This window comes from Mobula birostris, chromosome 5, assembly GCF_030028105.1.
Source record: "Mobula birostris isolate sMobBir1 chromosome 5, sMobBir1.hap1, whole genome shotgun sequence".
NCBI lineage: Eukaryota > Metazoa > Chordata > Chondrichthyes > Myliobatiformes > Myliobatidae > Mobula > Mobula birostris.
In genome coordinates, this window is record NC_092374.1 from 117693809 (window position 1) to 117716548 (window position 22740).

The following is a 22740-nucleotide window of genomic DNA, read 5'->3' on the forward strand; positions in this document are numbered from 1 at the left end:
TGCACACCATGAAAAGTAATACTTTCAAGATATTGTTCACATGTCTAATTTACTTGCAGGTCAGTAAAGGATTTTGACCCCGTGTTCAAACAAGGAGAAATAACCATCCAGTGAATAATAGCATTAATGACATTCTTAGCCAATATGTCAATCAAACAGCCATTTACTAACATCTCTGTCACATACAACACATTCAAACAAGAATCTGTCCAGCCATCGCCTCTTGATATATTTCTATGTTACTTTGATTTGTTGAAACACAAGACTCCTGCATTTAGAAAACAAAATGAAACAAAACATAAAGGATATACTGAATACTTATTCAGAAATATTGTTGCTTCAGAATCGTTTAACCTATGACTCAATATGATGAAAAGTTATTGATTGTCCAATATTGTTATGTTTATCTAGCTCCAATGAATAGGAATTCATTAATACTTCAAACTCTGACAAATATGGAAGAGGAACAAACCTGCATGGAAGTCTATTCCTACTGTGAGCGATGTCCCCGATATTGGCAGCAAGGCATCTGATCTATCATTGGGTTCCAGTGATATCCCTCGGATTTCTTCATGAACAGAGTACATCAGGAAAGAGTCCAAACCTGATAAATAAATTTCTCCTCTTTATTTTCTATATGTAAATTAGAAAGTAAGCTCCCATTTAGCTATATATTTCCTTCTTTTCATTGATATTCTGCATTCAATGTCAGTTCTTGACCTCGAATAATATGAAATAACCTTCAAACAGAAAACAGTTCGAAGCACTGATTGACAACATTTATTCAGTTTTATCCCCTAGCCAATAATGATATGTGATTCAATATGCTTCACATTTAACATGGGCTTGAATCTGTTTTGTTTATTGGTCAGCAGGGAGAAACAAATGATTATTTTAATGGTCTGAATGATTATTTTCATAATACAAAGAGTTTATCACCAGATAATTATTAAAATACATTTTTTATTTTCAAAAGTAAGAAGGTTTTGATTATTGTTTTATTTTAATAGGGATGTATAGTCATGTACAATGATGAAAAGCTGATCTGGTTTCATTAAGATGTTCAGTGACCAAATGCCACAATTGAAAGAGCAGAGAATGGAAAACTTATATTAAGTTTCATAAAGCTTCACAAAGCTGTCTAAATGTCAACAGTGAAGGATCAGGTTACCAGCTACAAGTATCATCTTTCATAATAGAAATATACAGACCAAAAAAATGAGAAAAACACAACTGCAAAAATATAGGCTTCGATGTAATCAACAGAATCTAAACTGTTTGACTCTACAGACATTTTAAAGCAAGCCACTTTAATAACAATATGGCAGTTCAGAAACAAGTCTCTGGTGAAGTAAATTCCAGAACCAGGTCTGCTCTGCTACTTCTTTTCTTCTATTTTCAGCTGTACATACTCTAACACTTTAAAGGCTAGCTCTCCACACAAATCATTTAAAAACATTAAACGTTCTGCTCTCTATAAAAGGAGTTAAGCTGGGAATCTAAGCTCGTCAATTCATGTTGTAGCAGTGTACCTACCTTTATTTTTATTTCCTTATTTTTTGAGATACAGTGCAGAATGGGCTCTTTGTGCGGGTGCCACCCAGCAACCCTCAATTTAACATTGGCCTAATCATGGGACAGTTTATATTGACTAATTAACCTACCAAACGGTATGTTTTTGGACAGTTGTAGGATACAAACTCCTTACAGTGTCATGGTCCCTTCTGGCAATCCCCCTACCATGCCACTTACCTCAGAAATTGGGCCTCAATCACCTCATTTAAATTCCAATCATTCCCAGGTTCCACTAACTACACAAACCTGCTTCCCATCCGAAACTGCAGGATAAAGACCCTGTGACCACAAGGAATTGCCAGTTCGTTGGTTGACTCTTGTATGAGTAACCTTGTTTCATGGTTCTTGGGACTACCAGTTCTAAGTCTAGCATCGTTCCTGAATTCTCTACTAAAACCAAGACTTTGGCTAAAGACTCTTTCTGGATACCAATTCTACACTCACTAAGACCAATGCCTCCCGACTTGGCCTCCGCGCCTGTGTTCAGCACTTGGGTTCGTACCACCACCACGTCCTTGCAACATACAGTCAGCAGCAGGAAATGAACCTGGGTTACTGGTACTGTAAAACATTGTGCTAACCACTATGCTACCATACCATTTTAGGAACAGTGCTCCATCTTGCAAAGAAAAACAGCAGTAAGCATTCATGAATGACTCTAAATCAGGTTTGACATGACCAGAACAAGGAACTAAGAGAATAATTGAACATCAGCTCAAACCAGAGTTGGTTCATTCAAATGATGGTAACACTTACCTGCACATGACATTTTGTCCCTGTGCAGTCTATAGCCCACAGTACACTTGCATGTTATTCTTGTTTCGGAGACTGGCAGACAGAGCTGAGAGCAGCCACCGTTGTTAACACTGCACAGATTAGTACCTAAATGGGGAATATAAAATCAGTTCTCAGGAGCTACCAATCACTTCAGTTAGCTATATTCTACATGAATAATGAGATTTCTCCTGACTGTACAATGATCTACGTCAAAATGATTGATGAAAATAACTGCATTCGAAGTAGGAACTGAAATATCTCGTGTAAGAGCTCAGAAAAGCACACTTTGTTAGAATAATGAAACATTAAATCAAACTGCAGTAATGGTATCAGCCTATCTGTTGTTAAAAATTATGATGATTGTCCTGTTGTGCTTATGCTCTTTTTTTGCTGCATCTTGACCCTTCTACTTCACAGTATAAATTCCTGTAGAGATAAGTTAGGTTCAGTTCTCACCAGGAACATAAAAAAAGTGCAAATTGGTAGTGAATAAAGTTGTGTAGGAATAACATTTAATACAAATACCCCATCAAGGTGACAGGGTGGAGATACATTTCTACCAAAGGAGGTTTAAGGCACTCCTTCCCTCCACTAGCCTGCAGGTTACCCTTGGACGAGGTGTAGCACCAGGCAGATAATCTCTGAAGAATGCTGATAACGTCTGGGGTCACCCAACTTGTAAAGACACTGCCCAGAAGGTGGTAATTTCAAACAATTTCTGCAGAAAAATTTGCTAAGAACAATAATGGTCATGGAAAAAAACAAGATCACCCAGATGAAATGACATGGCACATAATAAATGAACCCAATCGATGACAACATTCAAAATTGGGCCAAAAGATATATTTTGGAGTTACGACTCTGAATTAAAAATAATCATTGTGTGATCCTTGATGACAGATCATTGAGCTTCTGAGGGTCGTCAATTTAATTTGCCAATGTTATTCCGAATTCCAGTATACATATGCCAGTTCCATTTGAGATACTTGGGCCAAATCTGTACAGTTGAACTAGAACTGAGAAACTTTCCAAATTGGATTTGTAATAAACACAGAATGACAAAAGCAGCTTGTTGTCCAAACTCAGCTCATGGTACACCAACTTCATTTTTTTAAAATAAAGTGACATTTTTTTCTATTGTCTTTGTACTTCCTTCTCTCTGGTGCATAAACAAAAACATAGCTGAGGCAGGAGGGTTTGGTTAGTCAATATCTAGTGCCATGCAATGACAATAAAAATTACAGCTGTAACAAACCTTTTTTGCTTTACCCTAATCCAGGGATTCCCAATTTTTTTATGCCAAACTAAGGTAAACCTTTGATAATCCATCATTTTTCCAGACTATTGGATGTTATAATATGACATACTTCTAATTTTTTTTTTTAAATGTTACGTGGAAGTGCACTGAATTTTTCATAAAAACCATGAGTTTAATGGAGGCAGGAAATGGTGCACAGAGTTTAAATGGATCGTGGGAATCAAGGCTCCAGTTATAAGTGAGCCAGGATTTCTAAACAGCAGGACAATAAATCATTGGAATGTTGCTGCCAGAAAGTCCAGAGAACCACACATCAAGCTAGTTCTAACCCAAGATGATATAACTGTCAGCATATTATTTTGTCTGTGTTTTGCAAATACCTCATGACTCTCACTCTTGCATCCTAATTATCACGAATTATCCCCAGGAAAAACAGTAAAAAGTGGGCAAAAGAAATCTCAGGCTAAATTGAAAACAAAACAGACATAGAAAATTCTTCACTAATCCAAAGCAAAACAAGGAAGGTTTAAGTCACAGTAGTAACTGGATAACATCGCAACCAATTATCTATTTATTTCCTCGATGCGGTGGTGCTAATTATCTTCAGCACCCAATTAAATGTCTGAAGAGACCTGCATCCAATGCTTTATGACTCCAAAGCTTGCAATGTGTAAACTGCAGAGCTTGTTAAAACATTAAATTGTTCTTTACTTTCATATTTTCTCATTACCTTGTTTGGACCTACCCAACCTTTCAGACTCAAACAGTTTATTCCCCATAAAGAAATATACATTTTTTCCATCACTAGAAGTGGCTAAACCTATTTTTATCTAAATGCAGACTTCTTCAAAGCCAAAATGTTATTACTTAGAAGAACTAAACTAAGTATCAATCCAATGTCCCTTCTTGAAATGTTTTTCAGAGTTTCTGCATCTGGAGTTTGGGTTTTCCAAGAAAACAATCTATATAACACACACTAAATGTTGGAAGGAGTCAGCATGTCAGGCCACATCAATGGAACCCATTCATCTCCTCCCTCATCTCCATTCAAGGCTCCAACCAGTCTCTCCAGGTGAGACAACACCTCACCTGCGAGTCTGTCAAGGATAGCTACCGTATCTGCTGCACCCGATGCAGCTTCCTCTACATCGTTGGGATCTGATATAGACTGGGGAACCATTTTGTCAAGCAGCTTTGCTCCATCCACAACAAGCAGGATTTCCTGGTGGCCAACCATTTTAATTCCAATCCTTATTCCTTGCTGGTCCATAGCCTCATCTACTGCCACAATGAAGCCGCTCTGAGATTGATGGAGCAACTCTTCATATTTCGACGGCTTTGTCTCTTACCTAATGAACATTGATAGCTTTTCCTTACTTTAGATGATAAACAGGTCCACATTTGCCGATACAGGCTTAGCAAATTAATTCTTGTAATACTTTAGCCCTCAGGCAAAGCTTCTGAGTTTTGGAGTTAATTGTTTATTGAACGACTCACTGGAGCATCCTGTCCCTTAGGAAAACAATGGTTTCTGCTGCACCATCTGCAGTACAAAAATGATCTTTGGCTTTCTTCTTACCTTGTTGAGTCTCTTTTCCATAGACTTTCATATGCAGTACAGTTGCAATATTTTTCCTCATGACCACAGGCTCTGAACCGTCCTCTTTGTTGCACATTCCAATCCATCCAGATGCCCGATCAGCCCACCAGAGCTTGTCTCCTTCAAAAACAGTTAGATCACCTCTTTACATGAATGTTTTTATTCTACTTTCTCAATTAAATTATAATTTTACGTTAGAAAAAAAAATGAGAAGTCATGTTATTACTATCATCATAGTTTCCATAACTTCCCTACTTGTTTCCCTTCCCTTACACAATTCAATATCCTTCTCCTTAATGAATACCAAAGAAAAGAAATTGTTCAAAATCTCCCCCATCTCTTTTGGCTCCACACATAGCTGTCCACTCTGATTCTCTAAAAGACCAATTATATCCCTCACTATCCTTTTGCTATTAATATAACTGTAGAAACCCTTTGGATTTATTTGCACCTTACTTGCCAAAGCAACCTCGTATCTTCTTTTAGCTTTTCTAATTTCTTTCTTAAGATTCTTTTTACATTCTTTATTTACTCCATGCTGCCTATATTTATTGTAGATATCTCTCTTTTTCCAAACCAAGTTTCCAATATCCCTTGAAAACATGGCTCTCTCAAACTTTTAACCTTTCCTTTCATCCTAACAGGAACATAAAGATTCTATACCCTCAAAATTTCACCTTTAAATGACCTCCATTTCTCTATTACATCCTTCCCATAAAACAAATTGTCTCAATCCACTCCTTCTAAATCCTTTCGCATCTCCTCAAAGTTAGCCTTTCTCCAATAAAAAATCTCAACCCTGGGTCCAGTCCTATCCTTCTCCATAATTATATTGAAACTAATGGCATTGTGATCACTGGACCCAAAATGCTCCCCAACACATACCTCTGTCACCTGACCTATCTCATTCCCTAACAGGAGATCTAACACTGCCCCTTCTCTAGTTGGTACCTCTATGTATTGCTGCAAAAAACTATCCCGCACGCATTTTACAAACTCCAAACCATCCAGCCCTTTTACAGAATGGGCTTCCCAGTCTATGGGTGGAAAATTAAAATCTCCCACAATCACAAGCTTGTGCTTACTACAAATATCGGCTATCTCCTTACAAATTTGCTCCTCCAATTCTCACTCCCTATTAGGTGGTTTATAATACACCCCTATAAGCGTTACTACACCTTTCCCATTTCTCAATTCCACCCAAATAGCCTCTCTAGACGAGTCCACCAATCTATCCTGCCAAAGCACCGCTGTAATATTTTCTCTGACAAGCAATGCAACACCTCCCCCTCTTGCCCCTCCAATTCTATCACACCTGAAGCAACGAAATCCAGGAATATTTAGTTGCCAATCACACCCCCCCCCCCCCGAAACCACTAATAACTACAACATCATATTTCCAGGTATCAATCCATACTGTCAGCTCATCCACATTTCTTCCCCTGCTCCTGGTATTAAAATAAATGCACTTAAGAAATTCTTCATCTCTTACTCTCTATTTATCACTAATGGTGCAAACAACTTTACTATCTTTTTTTTCTTCCTTCTCCCCTACATCTGTTCATACACTCTTGTTCCCCTCTCCCCTTGTATCTAGTTTAAATCCACTGGAGCCTCTCTAGCAAACCTACCTGCAAGAATATTTGTCCCCCTCCAGTTCAGATGTAAACAGTCCCGCCGGAACAGGTCCCACCTTCCTTGGAAAACTGCCCAATTATCTATAAATCCGAAGCCCTCTCTCCTGCACCATGTCTTCAGCCAAGTGTTGATCTGCTCTATCTCACTATTTCTAAACCCGCCTGAACATGGCACTGGTAGCAATCCTGAGATTCCTATCCTGGAGGTCCTGTCCTTTAACTTGGCGTCTAACTCCCTAAACTCAATCATGCAAATCCTGCTAGATGTCGTACATCCAATGTTGCCTCCAACCTCATTCGAAATTGTCTCTTTGCCCTTAAGATAACCCTCCACAAGTTATACCTGGTTTTCTAGTACAGACCTGGGTTGCCACAAATTTAGCCTTCAGATATATTGTATACTGATTATTTTCAGGTCATATATTTCCAGTCTGTAACATATCTAGCTGGTACAAGTAAGTAAGCAGAATCTGGCTAGGCCTTTGGATTCTGAAAGCAATGACTTGCCTCAGAAATTGTGGTCCTGAGGACTTGATGTACTACTGTCCTGACAGAGTTTGACAGAAAGAAAAGCTGAGGGTTCAGTTTTATCTTTGGCTAATGTGAGGATTTTCATCAGTTTAAAGAAAATTGCCAATCTTCTGAAAACAAATACATTTATGGTTTCAAAATTCAAACTGGTTATAAGAATGGAAAAACAATCATGATGTCATTTTCAAGTCACTACAATTAAATAAATAGTTGTATTTTAAAATAAATACTGCTCTCTGTATCCCAGGCCATGAATGAAAAGGACTCCCTAAACTTTACCAGGTCCCATTTGTTGTAGGAGCTGATTAATGATTTCCCACAAGCTGGTCTCCACCAGTCTCTTCTGCTGGTATGCATCTCCAGTGCATGCTAACAGAAGTAAAGTCACTGTCCAACATCAGCACAATTTGAACCATAAACTCTGGAAACATTTCCCAACTTTTAACTCACTCTTAGCATCAATGTTCAGCCATATTCGGTGAACTTTACAGAAGGATTTTCTCTGCTCTTCCCACCATCCCCCCACTACACTGCGCCCCCCCTCCCCGCACACCCCACCCCCCGGGCCCTGCACCCCTTATCTCAGTAAAAGTCTTTTACATCAATATGACATTTCTATTTTCTATCAAGATACTCTTGCAGCTTCTCAGAGATTGCCAATTTAGTAATAATTAGTGTCATATTACACTGTGCTTCGTGGACTTGAGCCCATTTGGAACTTGGTCAAACTCATTACTTTTATAACCCTCACAGCAGCCAGAGAATTCAGATTTTCATTGCTTCTGTCTAGGCTTGATCTGCGTGAAATTTCTGAAGTGGGGATAAAATACATTACAAGAATGAATTTATGTATTTTACCACCATTTGCATTGATCTCGAGCCTCCAAACACAAAGAATTTTGTGTAATCATACTGGTTACTGCCATGAATAAGAAAATAACTTTTACAGCATTATATCTTCTCAATAAGGTATACAGATTCCTTGTACAAAACACACATAAGTAACAGTAGCTCTGCTTTGTACACAATTCCAGCGAGTTTAAGAGAACTGAATTTCAGAATCTACGTACTAGAAGTCAATACAAAACACAACATGCACATGTAGTAAAAGAGACTCTGAACATTTCCACAGATTGTACAGAGTAGATGCAGTCGTAATTTGTCACTTTGGAGAACAGCCAAGATTAATTACCATCAAGTTATCTAATGATAGGTCCAAAAGGAGAAAGTCCTTTGCCTTGTGATTGATTGGAATGTTGAGACATTGCTCCTTTCAAAAGAACTCAAAATGTGTTTGAAAGGGGAAAAGAAAGAGAAAACCAAACAGCAGAGGACTGTGGCTCAGGCATGTGGAGCATTAGAAATTAAAGATGCAGCCAAGTAGCCTGCCTCTGTGCTTGCATTTTCCTCAGTATAAGAGTTTTTCTGCTGAATGATTAGCTGGTTTGAATACTATCAAAGCAGTTTTAGAATAGTTCAGAAAAGCCATATATGAATTTAAATTAATATCAATTTTAAAAATTTAAAGCAAATATTTACAGCCTGGCAACCAAGAGAGTCTAAGACTAGAGGGCACAGTCTTAGGCTGTAGGGATGTCCATTTAGAACAGAGATGAGGAGAAATTTCTTTAGCCAAAAGGTGGTGAATCTGTGGAATTCATTGCCACTGACAGCTATAGAGGCCAAGTCACTGGATTCTTCCTGTTTAAGATGGTACTTGTGAAGCTCAGAAACTGCTTGCTGGTGGCAAATAAAACAAAGAAAACAACTAAATACTTTATTAATTACACTTTTTCTGCTAAATGATCACTGCAAACAATAGGCTGTAACTTCCCTGTTGGAGTTGAATTTTTGAACTACCTGTAGGACCTGGCATTCCTGTAGTGTGAACTGAAGTCTCAAAGGTACAGGACATCTGCAGCATGGAGTATAGCTGGATCAAGGCAGTGGGCTCCAGGCTGGAGAGCAGGGAATGAGCTAATGTTTGGACATTACTGGAGTGAACTTAGAGGCAATTCGATTCGGAAGACCCTAGGTTTGATCGATTAAAGTATCAAGCTGAATTGGAAAAGTTGGATACGGGCCATATTAAGGTGGTGGGGCACCAGCTCAAGAGCATATCGAAGTGGCAGGGTCCGGGTCCAAGTCTGAGTGCATAGTCTCAACGATTTAAGTGCCAGGCCAGTTTGAAAAGGACAGGGTGTTAGGACCGGAGGTGAGGCAAAGCATGAGCCGGTTCAAGTTGCTGATCAGTGAGGCTTACTTATGTCTGCACCAAACTGTGGCTACAGCTTGCAACTATCACAGTGTGGACTCACTGTTGTGAACTTCAGTTCTGAATGTCACTTGCTTACTGTTATTGTTTGCATGTTTTTTTTTCCTTTCTTTTCTCTGCACGTTGGGTGCTTGACAGTCTTCTTTTGTTTTAATGGATTCTATTGGGCTTCTCTGTTTTGCAGTTGCCTGTAAGAAGTCATATCTCAAGGTTATATAAAGTATACATACTTTGATAATAAATGTACTTTGACTTGATATTTGAAGTGGCAGTCGATAGTTTCTTGATTAGTCAGGGAGTCAAAGGTTGCAAGGAGAGTGTGGGAGAATGGGACTGAGAGGGATAATAAATCAGCCATGTTGGAATGGCAGAGCAGACTCAATGGGCCGAATGGCCTACGTCTACTTCTATGTCTTATGTTTTTATGTTAAACAATTATAATTTCTATTTTTTATGATCTTTTGTTAAGCAATAAGTATATCTGTTAATTTGGTGAGATTTTTATATAATTATTTATAGTACACTCAGCAATTTTCCCTCTGCAAATGAAGTCCTGAATAAAATTGAAATAGTCATGTTCAGACTGTGGCAGATTTGTTTCATCCTTATTCCTTGGTTGCAGAATAGCTTTGCGCTGTGGCAATAATATTAATTGGACAATTAGAACTAGATAAAGATGCGCACTGGCTAGCACAGATTCAACTGTGACACCAAACCACTTATCATTAAATACACTTTGTGTAAAGTTATGAGCAAGGAACCAATTTTTGATGGATCATTAGTTTCTATTTATGGTTTTATTATATGACTACTTAGAGAAAATTGCTGCATCATTAACACTGGGCAAACTGCTCATCCCAGTTTCTGACTTAACATGAAGTGTATATAGTGGACTATAAATGTCTATAAAATGTATGAAGATTGAATGACAAGAAAATCTGCAGTATTTAAATTATAAACTAGTTTAACAACAGGACTAATCCTTAACTTAAGTTTTGCTAAAATATACAAACCAATGACACCTTGAAATTTGAAACTTGAATTACATTTATGTGCAAAATATATATCAAATTCAAGAATCATAATCTGGAAAAAGGCACTGAAATATTCAAGCTCTCACGACCAGACTATGTAACAGTTTCTTCCCCCAAGTCTTCAGACTCCTCAATACCCAGAGCCTGACTTGACACCAACCTACTACACCCTCTACTGTGCCTACTGTTTTGTTTATTATTTATTATTATTTATGGTAGTGCCTGCACTGTTTTGTGCACTTTATGCAGGCCTGCATAGGTCTGTAGTCTAGTGTATTTTTTGTGTTTTTTTTCTTACGTAGTTCAGTGTAGTTTTTGTATTGTTTCATGTAGCACCATGGTCCTGGAAAATGTTGTCTCATTTTCAGTATGTTCTGTACCAGCAGTTATGGTTGAAATGACAATAAAAAGTGACTTGACTTGACTTGAATTAATGTAAATTACAATGTTACTACTCAATCTATATTACATAAAAGCCTCAAATTGAAAAAGAAAAACTGTATGACTTAATTAAAAATCAGTTGTTTAAAATAATTGATAAATAAGAACATGTGTATAATCAACAGGAAAACAAATCAGTTAAACTAGTTGAAACTTTGACAAAGTTCTGTATGTGCGCAGTGGAGAGTATATTGACTGCATCACAGCTGGTATAGAAACACCAATGTCCTTGAACAGAAAAGTCTACAAAAGTAGTGGATACGGCGCAGTCCATCACAGGTAAAGCCATCCTAACCATTGAGCACATCTACACAGAATGTTGTTGCAGGAAAGCAGCATCCATCATCAGGAATCACCACCACCCAGAACATGCACTATTCTTGCTGCTGCCATCAGAAAGATTCAAGAAACTAGGTTCAGGAACGGTTGTCACCCCTCAACCATCAGGCTCTTGAAACAAAGGGGATAACTGCACCCAACTTCATTTCCCGCATCATTGAAATGTTTCCCACCCAATGGACTCACTTTCAAAGACTCTTCATCTCATGTTCTTGATATCTATTACTATTATTATTTCTTCTTTTCATATTTTCAGTTTGCAGTCTTCCGCACTCTGATTGAGCACTGTAGCTGGTCAGTCTTTTATTGATTCGGTTATGGTTATTATTCTATAGATCTATCAAGTATTGCTGCTGTTCAGTCGTTAAGTCAAGTCCGACTCTTCATGATCTTGTGGACTGTATTGCCCATAGGGTTTTCATGGCTAGATACAGAAGTAGATTGTTGGGCCTTTCTTCCACGCAGATACTGCTGCTGCCCAGGTTGGGACCCAGCTGGGTTTGAACTCAGGACCATGTGCCTTGAAGTCCAGTGCTAATGCCACTACACCACAAGCTGGCCCTTTATCAAGTATGCCCGCAAGAAAATGAATCTCAGGGTTGTACAGTATATGTGACATTTATGTACAGGTGCACATTCCTTTATCCAAAATTCTGAAATCCAAAAAGCTCCAAAAACCAAAGTTTTTTTTTTACCAACAGCTGAGGTCATTCATGTGTGATGTGGCAGCACTAGCAGAGGCCACCAGACGTCAGTTGTGGCTCAGAGCTTGTACTGGTTACACGTGCATTTGCTGTTCGCTGATATTTTGTGTTCACTGTTGACTTTGTGTTTAATTTCACTGTGAAAATGTCAAAAAGAGTTGCAGATACCCCTATGGGTAACAAAGCGAAAAATAGAAGGAAGCATCTATCATTATCAATAACGCAGAAAGTGGAGTTATTGCAGAAGCTTGATCGTGGTGTGTCTGTGCAGCATTTTACTGAAGAAAATAGTGTCGGAATTACCACTGTATATAATTTAAATAAACAGAAAGACAAGAACTGAAGTTTTATACTGACAGTGACTGTGACATTCAACATTTATTCCAATAAGTCATTTACCATGTGTTTGATTTGGTTCGTTTGAAGCTGTATATTTTTATGTTTTATTGAATATTTTTGTTGGAAATAAAAACATTTCTTGTCATTATTCCCTAAACAATACAGTATAGCAACTATTTACATAGCACTTACATTCTATTAGGTATTATAAGTAATCTAGAGAGGATTTAAAGTATACGGGAGGATGTGCGTAGGTTTGGTGCACCACCGGGTCCTAAAGTCCACCGCACTGAGTCAGGTTAAATAAGGGACTTCAGCATACGTGTTTTTTTGGTATCGGTGGGGGGGTGGGGCCTGAAATCCGAAGAATTCTGAATTCCAAAATGCAACTGGCCCCAAGGATTTCGGATAAGGGATTGTGGACCTGTACTTTCGTAATAAAATGTACTTTGAACTTTAAAGCTCTGGGATAGAAGACCAACCAATGTTAATTCTCACTAGAACAATCAGAACAAAGTGCAGATATTGGAAATCTGAAATAAAAACAGAAAATGCTGGAAAAAATTTGCAAAGCAGGCAGCATCTGTGGGAAAAGGAACAGTTAATATTTCCGTCATAATCCTTCATCAGAACTGAAAAAAGGAAAAAAGTGAAAGTTTTAAATAAGAGAGCTAAGTGCGGGGAAGGGTGAGTAGAATAGTGGGATTATCTTTAATAGAGTGAGCCCAGGTGGATTGAAAGGAGCGGTTATGGGAACATTAAACTTCAAGTCTGTGTAATGTGTTGTGGGATATGCATAGTATGCCAGATTATATCAACAGAGAATGTAAAACTGAGCCAAAATGATTATGGGCAGTAATGATGAAAGGCAAGTAGATTATTTCATTAAAATCCTAAATGTAATTTACCACAAAGAACCTTTCTGGAAAGTAGAATGCCATTTTTACTTTAGCTAACATAAATTTTAAATGGCGTGCTGTTGTGTGTGTTGCACAAGTTCAAAGACAAACTTTCATACAAGAAATTGAAGTCCATGTTTTTGACGAAGAAAGCTTTTATAAAATATTGCTGTTACTATCCAAATCCAGAAATAAATTGTTTAATGATGTGTTATGATAATCACACAGATTAATATTTTGTGCAAAAATATGCAATGAAATATAATTATTTTAGATTGATTGGATAATTTAAACAATGTATAATTAGAATTTTACCTCTATTTATTTTTCAATGCATTTATTAATGTTTCAGTAATGCAATGAGATTTTTGTTTTCATATATTCCTTTTAAACTATTGTTATTATACTTTATCCCTCGGGGCTTGTTGATTCCACAAAACATATTATTTGAGAAATTTTAGATGCAAAACAAGGATATAACTACCAATAATTTTGCATGATAAGGGTATGTTAAGGTTTTAATGATTCAAATGCATTTGTATATTTAATTGAAAATAATTCCTTAACATCTGATGTAATGGATCTGCGTGCCCACTGTGCTCCAAGCAAGGAACCCTGGAGCACATCCTCAGCGGCTGCGCAAGGGCACTTGGTGAGGGGCGGTATCGATGGAGGCATGATCAGGTCCTGAAGACCATCGCTGAAGCCATCAGCACAGGATTTGAGTGGGTGCAGCGGTCCCGACCCTCCAAGCAGACCATTGGCTTTGTCAGAGCTGGGGAGCAGCCAATACCTGCCAAAAGAACATCTGCAGGCATTCTGACCTCTGCAAGGGACTGGCATCTGTTAGTGGACCTCGAAGGGCAGCTGAAGTCCCCCAACCATATAGTAGCCACCACCCTGCAACCAGACATTGTCCTAGTGTCTGAGTCTACTAAGCAAGTGGTGCTGCTGGAGCTGACAGTCCCACGGGAAGATTGCTTGAAAGAGGCCTTTGAAAGGAAACTCTCCAAGTACGCAGGACTGGTCAGCAGCTGTCAGCAGGCTGGATGGAGAGCGAGGTGTCTCCCAGTGGAGGTTGGTTGCAGGGTATTCGCAGACCGTTCCTTAGCTAGAGCCTTCAGCATTTTGGGCATTGAGGGAGAGAGGAAGAGGAGAGCCATCTGCAGTACCACCGATGAGGCAGAGAGGGCCTCAAGATGGCTGTGGCTCAAAAGAAGGGAGTCATGGAGTCATAAGTAGCTAGCCATCTGAACACAAGCTGGGGTCTGATCAGCCTCGGCTGGGTCACCTGGAGGAGGTTGTATGATGTTGAAAGACCCGAAACACCCAATGTTTCCAGGAACATCACTGAAGATGTGTCCAGAAGCATCAGTAGATGTATGTACACAGTTAAGTATTTTAACTACATTGAAAGAATGAAATTTTAAGTAATTTATTGATCTTTTACTAATCTTAAAAGCAAAATATAATGGTCTGAAATAATGATATCAGTGTAATCTTGTTGTGGACAAAAATAGTAACCATAAAGTAAATAGCAACCATAAAGTAAATAGCATATGATTTTGATAGCTTCCATCCCTTTTTTTGACCATAAAACCATAAGGTATAGGACCAGAATTAAATAATTTGGCCCAGTAGGTCTGTTCTGCCCTTTGGATCGGGACTACAGAGCATCGTAGGACCTGAATTGTGAAGGAAGGCAGTTTTTTTTAAAAACTTCTTCGAGTGCAAGAAGGGCGACACTGCGCAGGCGCGTGACGTCGGCAGGACCGTGCAGAGAGTTTAAAAAGGCAGGTTGCTACCAACAGCTCTCCTTTGGATCGGGACTACAGAGCGTCGTGGGAGCTGAATTGTGAAGGAAGGCAGTTTTTTTTAAAAACTCCTTCGAGTGCAAGAAGGGCGAGACTGCGCAGGCGCGTGACGTCAGCAGGACCACGTGGAGAGTTTAAAAAGACAACCACCCTATACAGCAGGCAGCTGTCGGAGCGGGCAGCGGAGTGAGCGGTAGCAGGGTGTAGGGCTTTGGCTTCAACGGGCTTCGGCGATAAAGGGGAAGAGGCGAGAGCAAAGCGCCAACTCTTTTTTCTCTCCCCCCCCCTACCCATTTTGTGAATCGGCCCGGACAGACAGGAACAGCAGGGCTGTCACAGCTAACGGTTTAAAAAGTTTGTCTGTTTGGCGAGGTAAGTGGGTGAGTAGACTTATTTTTCCTGTTTCATTCGTGTAGAATTAGATAGCATGTCTGCAGGGTTAGTGCTTTGTTCAGGATGTCAGATGTGGGAATCCTGGGAGACTTCCAGCCTCCCTGATGGCCACATCTGCGCCAGGTGCACTGAGTTGCAGCTCCTCAGAGACCGTGTTAGGGATCTGCAGCTGCAGCTTGATGACCTAGTGCTTATCAGGGAAAGTGAAGAGGTGATAGACAGGAGCTACAGGGAGGTAGTCATCCCTAGGCTACAGGAGTCAGAACACTGGGTCACTGTCAAGAGAGGGAAGGGAAATGCCCAGATAGTGGAGAGCACCCCTGTGGCTGTCCCCCTCAGCAACAAATATCTTGTTCTGGATGCTGTTGAGGGGGATGACCTGACGGGGGACGCCCACGGTAACCGGGTCTCTGGCACTGAGCCTGGCGCTGTTGTGCAGGAGAGAAGGAGGGTGAAGAGAAATGCGGTAGTCGTGGGGAATTCCATAGTCAGGGGAACAGACAGGAGATTCTGTGAGCCTGACAGAGATACCCGCATGGTATGTTGCCTCCCAGGTGCCAGGGTACGGGATGTCTCGGATCGGGTCCTGAATATTCTAAAGGGGGAGGGTGAGCAGCCAGTTGTCTTGGTACATGTTGGTACCAATGACATAGATAGGACAAAGGAGGAGGTCCTGAAGAGAGATTTCCAGGAGTTAGGAAGGAAGCTGAGAAGCAGGACCTCCAGGGTAGCAATCTCGGGATTGCTACCTGTGCCACGTGCTAGCGAGGGCAAGAGTAGTCGGATCAGGCAGATGAATCTGGCTCTGACTCGGATCTGGCTGAGAGACTGGTGTAGGGGGCAGGGCTTCAGATTCTTGGATAATTGGGATCTCTTCTGGGGGAAGTATGACCTGTTCAAAAAGGACAGGTTACACCTGAACCCGAAGGGGACCAATATCCTGGCGGGAAAGTTTAATAGAGCTGTTAGGGAGGGTTTAAACTAATTTGGCAGGGGGATGGGAACCGGAATGATAGAGCAGAGGAAGGGGAAAACAGAAATAAATCTAAGATAGTGAGCAATAAAGATGTCAGGAAAGACAGGCAGGTGATGGGGCAAATGTGTAGCCATTGGGATGAGTTGCAGTGAAATCAAAGCAAAAAGTATCAAATACTGGTCTTAAGGTGTTGTACTTAAATGCACGCAGCATAAGAAATAAGGTGGATGATCTTGTTGTACAGCTACAGATTGGCAGGTATGATATTGTGGCCATCACTGAGACCTGGCTAAAGGATGCATGTCTCTGGGAGCTGAATGTCCAAGGATACACGGTGTATCGGAAGGATAGGAAGGTAGGCAGAGGGGGAGGCATGGCTTTATTGGTAAGAAATGATATTAAATCATTAGAAAGAGGTGATATAGGATCGGAAGGTGCAGAATCTTTATGGGTTGAGCTAAGGAATAGCAGGGGTAAAAGGACCCTGATGGCAGTTATTTATAGGCCTCCAAACAGCTGCAGAGATGTGGACTACAAATTACAACTGGAAATAGAAAAGGCTTGTCAGAAGGGCAGTGTTACGATAATTGTGGGGGATTTTAACATGCGAGTAGATTGGAAAAATCAGGTCGGCACTGGATCTCAAGAGAGAGAATTTGTAGAATGTCTGCGAGATGGCTTTTTAGAACAGCTTGTTGTTGAGCCCACTAGGGGATCGGCTGTACTGGATTGGGTATTGTGTAATGAACCAGAGGTGATTGGAGAGATTGAGGTGAAGGAACCCTTAGGAGACAGTGATCATAACATGATTGAGTTCACTGTGAAATTAGAAAAAGAGAAGCTGAAATCTGATGTGTCAGTGTTTCAGTGGAGTAAAGGAAACTACAGTGGCATGAGAGAGGAACTGGCCAAAGTTGACTGGAAAAAGACACTGGCGGGAAAGACGGCAGAGCAGCAGTGGCTGGAGTTTATGCGAGAAATGAGGAATGTGCAAGACAGGTATATTCCAAAAAAGAAGAAATTTTCGAGTGAAAAAAGGATGCAACCGTGGTTGACATGAGAAGTCAAAGCCAAAGTTAAAGCTAAGGAGAGGGCATACAAGGAAGCAAAAATTAGTGGGAAGACAGAGGATTGGGAAGTTTTTAAAACCTTACAAAAGGAAACCAAGGAGGTTATTAAGAGAGAAAAGATTAACTATGAAAGGAAACTAGCAAATAATATCTAAAAGCTTTTTCAAGTATATAAAGAGTAAAAGACAGGTGAGAGTAGATATAGGACCGATAGAAAATGATACTGGAGAAATTGTAATGGGAGATGAGGAGATGGCAGAGGAACTGAACAAGTATTTTGCATCAGTCTTCACTGAGGAAGACAGCAGGATACTGGATACTCAAGGGCGGCAGGGAAGAGAAGTGTGCGCAGTCACAATTACGACAGAGAAAATACTCAGGAAGCTGAATATGCTAAAGGTCGATAAATCTCCTGGACCAGATGGAATTCACCCTCGTGTTCTGAAGGAAGTAGCTGTGGAGATTGCGGAGGCATTAGCGATGATCTTTCAAAAGTCGATAGATTCTGGCATGGTTCCGGAGGACTGGAAGATTGCAAATGTCACTCCACTATTTAAGAAGGGGGCAAGGAAGCAAAAAGGAAATTATAGACCTGTTAGCTTGACGTCGGTGGTTGGGAAGTTGTTGGAGTCGATTGTCAAGGATGAGGTTACAGAGTACCTGGAGGCATATGACAAGATAGGCAGAACTCAGCATGGATTCCTTAAAGGAAAATCCTGCCTGACAAACCTATTACAATTTTTTGAGGAAATTACCAGTAGGCTAGACAAGGGAGATGCAGTGGATGTTGTATATTTGGATTTTCAGAAGGCCTTTGACAAGATGCCACACATGAGGCTGCTTAACAAGATAAGAGCCCATGGAATTACAGGAAAGTTACATACGTGGATAGAGCGTTGGCTGATTGGCAGGAAACAGAGAGTGGGAATAAAGGGATCCTATTCTGGTTGGCTGCCGGTTACCAGTGGTGTTCCACAGGGATCAGTGTTGGGGCCGCTTCTTTTTACATTGTACATCAACGATTTGGATTATGGAATAGAGGACTTTGTGGCTAAGTTTGCTGACGATACGAAGATAGGTGGAGGGGCCGGTAGTGCTGAGGAAACAGAGAGTCTGCAGAGAGACTTGGATAGATTGGAAGAATGGGCAGAGAAGTGGCAAATGAAGTACAATGTTGGAAAGTGTATGGTTATGCACTTTGGCAGAAAAAAATAAACGGGCAGACTATTATCTAAATGGGGAAAGAATTCAAAGTTCTGAGATGCAACGGGACTTGGGAGTCCTCGTACAGGATTCCCTTAAAGTTAACCTCCAGGTTGAGTCGGTAGTGAAGAAGGCGAATGCAATGTTGGCATTCATTTCTAGAGGAATAAAGTATAGGAGCAGGGATGTGATGTTAAGGCTCTATAAGGTGCTGGTGAGACCTCACTTGAAGTACTGTGGGCAGTTTTGGTCTCCTTATTTAAGAAAGGATGTGCTGACGTTGGAGAGGGTACAGAGAAGATTCACTAGAGTGATTCCGGGAATGAGAGGGTTAACATATGAGGAACGTTTGTCCGCTCTTGGACTGTATTCCTTGGAGTTTAGAAGAACGAGGGGAGACCTCATAGAAACATTTCGAATGTTAAAAGGCATGGACAGAGTGGATGTGGCAAAGTTGTTTCCCATGATGGGGGAGTCTAGTACGAGAGGGCATGACTTCAGGATTGAAGGGCGCCCTTTCAGAACAGAAATGCGAAAAAATTTTTTTAGTCAGAGGGTGGTGAATCTATGGAATTTGTTGCCACGGGCAACAGTGGAGGCCAAGTCATTGGGTGTCTTTAAGGCAGAGATTGATAGGTATCTGAGTAGCCAGGGCATCAAAGGTTATGGTGAGAAGGCGGGGCAGTGGGACTAAATAGGATAAAATGGATCAGTTTATGATAAAATGGCGGAGCAGACTCGATGGGCCGAATGGCCGACTTCTGCTCCTTTGTCTTATGGTCTTATGGTCTTATGGTCTTCATCATGGCTGATCCAATTTTCCTTTCAGCCCCAATCTACAGCCTTCAGGCCCTGACCAGTCAAGAATCTATCAATCTCTGCCTTAAATATACATAAAGACTTGTCCTCCGCAGCTGCCTGTGGCAAAGAATTCCACAAATTCATCATTCTCTTCCTAAAGAGTGATTCTTTTTACCAATAGAATGATTGTTTGTATGGGTTTTAATTATCAACCACAAATACAGCATAAAAAATTAGCAACAGCTTGGAAGCCATTTTGAATTCCCTTGCCATCCAGTAAACGTATTTTGAGGTTTGACCAAAAGACATAACTGCCATTTAAATCACATATAGTTACAGAGAAGTGTACTTTAGAAATTACTGCAAATTTTTTCTTGATTCCCCAAGGTTAACTTTTGTTGGAATGAAGAATATATCTACAATGGCACTAATTCAGATGCCTTATCCTTGTTCAAGCCTGACATGGTCAAGGCAAAAGCACAGTTTGTTTCTTCTAAAGTTTCAAAAATCCAAATGCCTATATTTTATCAGCAAGTTCAACAAAGACCATATTGGTCAATATGAAGATGAGCGGGTCCATACTGAAGTTTGTAAGGAATGAATTGATAAGAGGCAAGCCTTTTTATGGAATAACCTCCCTGAAGACTACAGAATCCCCTGACGGCAGAAAGGTCAGAATTATCATAAGGTGAGTTTCAGCTCATGTCACAAATGTCACTTTGTGATAACATCCTTATTAATCACTTTATATGCTTTACAGTCCATGTCAAGACATATGCAAAGTTAACTAGGCAATTTGCATAATAGAAGTCAGAGGGAATGGGTCACAAATGGAAAATACAGACATTACAGCCTGAAGCCTGCTCCCCCACCGTTGGAATTGGCAGCAAAAACATATGGCTCTCTTAGGATTTAGAAATAGAGATCAATTATTCTCTGATAAATATGTTGTCAATGGATCATACATTTTCCTGACATAAAGATTCTGAAATGTTAATTGAAAGCAAAATTGATAACTTTAAGTATTAGTTCTTTATCTGACTTCCAACCTAAAAGTCAATCCAGTCAAAACCTAATTAATTGCATCATTACCCTATGCTTACATGATAGAAATTGGAAAATAACCGGTGCACTTATCCAGGTAATGTCGCAGTTGTCAAAAATTACTTTCAAAACTAAAATACAGATTATTCTCTCTACAATACAGAATGAAGGTGGCTTTCTTAAGCAGTAAGAACATTGTAATAATGTTTAGATTTCCAAAAACATTAGGAGGCAAAAGTCAAGTTGGACCAAAATACAAGCTTATGGAATGATCAACATAAACCTCACGCTCAGTTGAATTGTCCTGAGGTGGTTCAATCTGCCATGTCCATGAATATTCACTTAGCCTGTAAATTATCAATACATCAGAGCACACACTGCCACCTAGATTCGTATGTAAACCACCACCAATAGGTTAGATAATCCTGAGGTAGTTCTAATATTGCACGATGTAGCTTTTTATTATTAAACTGGGGAATTGTGGATGCCTAAACATCATCCCACGGTGGGTTGCATGGGAGAAGGCCAGGCCTTTGATGAGAGAAGTCGCAAGTCAAGCAGATGAAGAGGTCTTATATAGTGAAAGGACAAAAGCTAGGAGCATGGAAGCATCTAAGTGAGCTCTGCTGGAGAGGAAAACAAGCTAAGAGGAGATGGAAATCAACACACACAAAATGCTGAAGAAACTCACCAAGTCAGACAGCATCTATAGAAATTAATAAACAGTCAATGCTTCAGGCCAAATCTTCTTCAGGACTGGAAAGAAAGGGTGAAGATGCCAGAAAAAAAAGGTGGTGGGGGGGGAGGAAGAGAGAAAAGGGACTAGTTGAAATGTGATAGGTGAAGCCATGTAGGGAGGACAGATAAAGGGCTGGAGAGGAAGGAATCTGATGGAAGAGGAGAGTGGACCATAGGAGAAAGGGAAGGAGGAGGGGACTCAGGGAGGGGCAACAGGCAGGTAAGAAGAGGTAAGAGGCCAGAGTGGGGAATAGAGGAAGAGTGGAGAGGGAGGGAAAAAAATTACTGGAAGGAGATATTAATATTCACGCCATCAGGTTGGAGGTTATTCAGACGGAATATAGTTGTTGCACCTCCACCCTGAGGCTGGCCTCATCTTGGTACAAGAGGAAGCCATGGACAGACATGTTGGAAGAATGTGAATGGGAATTAAAATGTTTAGCCCCGGAAAGTTCCACTTTTGCCGGATGGAACAGATGTGCTCAACAAAGCAGTCCCCCAATTTACAAGGCATCTCACCACTGTAGAGAAGGCTGTATCAGAGGTAGCGGACGCAATAGGCAACCACAGCAGATTCGCATATGAAGTGTTGGCTCACCTGGAAAGATTGTTTGAGGCCCTGAACCGAGGTGAGGGAGGAGGTGAATGGGCAGTTGTAGCACCTCGGCCGCTTGCGGGGTTAAGTGTCAGGAGAGAGATTAGTGGGGAGGGACAAATGGACAGGGAAATTACAGAAAGAGCAATCCCTGTAGAAAGTGGGGGGGAGGGGAGGAGGGGGAGGTAAAGATATGTTTGCTGGTAGGATCCCTTTGGATATAGGAGATGGAGATGTTGCACATAGTAACTGATAGTTAACCATCAAGTTTATAGTGGGGCTCAGTATGCTACTCTTAAACCTCTTAGCTCCACATCACTTAAGATAATTTTGGCCTTGCTGGTGGTGGGTAGTGACAGTGAGAGGTCTGGTGCGTTGACAACTCAAGGGGATGTATATAGCCTAAGTGAATAGTTGAGGATATGGAGTATTATTGAATAAATATGACATCTACTCACTCTGGTAGAAAAGATTGAAAATGCAGAACATCTTTCAGATGGCGAGAGACTGAGAATTGTATGTATTCAGAGGAACTTGGGTATCTTTAGACATAAATCTCTGAAAGTTACTAAACTGGTTTAGAAAGTAATTGGCAAGGCTGAACGGATGTCAGCCTTTGTTGCCAGATTTGAGTACAAGAGTAAAGGGATATCTCTGCTATTATATAGAATGATAGTTAAATATATTTAGGATATTG

The 22740-nt window shown here is 40.3% G+C and overlaps 1 protein-coding gene across 1 annotated transcript in view; it reads right to left on the reverse strand.

Annotated features, from left to right (window-relative positions):
* LOC140197951 (low-density lipoprotein receptor-related protein 1-like) overlaps positions 1 to 22740 on the reverse strand; it is a 2495129-nt gene that overhangs the window by 564466 nt on the left and 1907923 nt on the right. Inside the window, exons 34-36 of the mRNA XM_072258609.1 lie at positions 5190 to 5330; positions 2332 to 2457; positions 473 to 604 (exon numbers count right to left, since the gene is read on the reverse strand). Of these exons, the coding sequence (XP_072114710.1) occupies positions 473 to 604; positions 2332 to 2457; positions 5190 to 5330 (399 nt within the window). The remainder of the gene's footprint in view (positions 1 to 472; positions 605 to 2331; positions 2458 to 5189; positions 5331 to 22740) is intronic.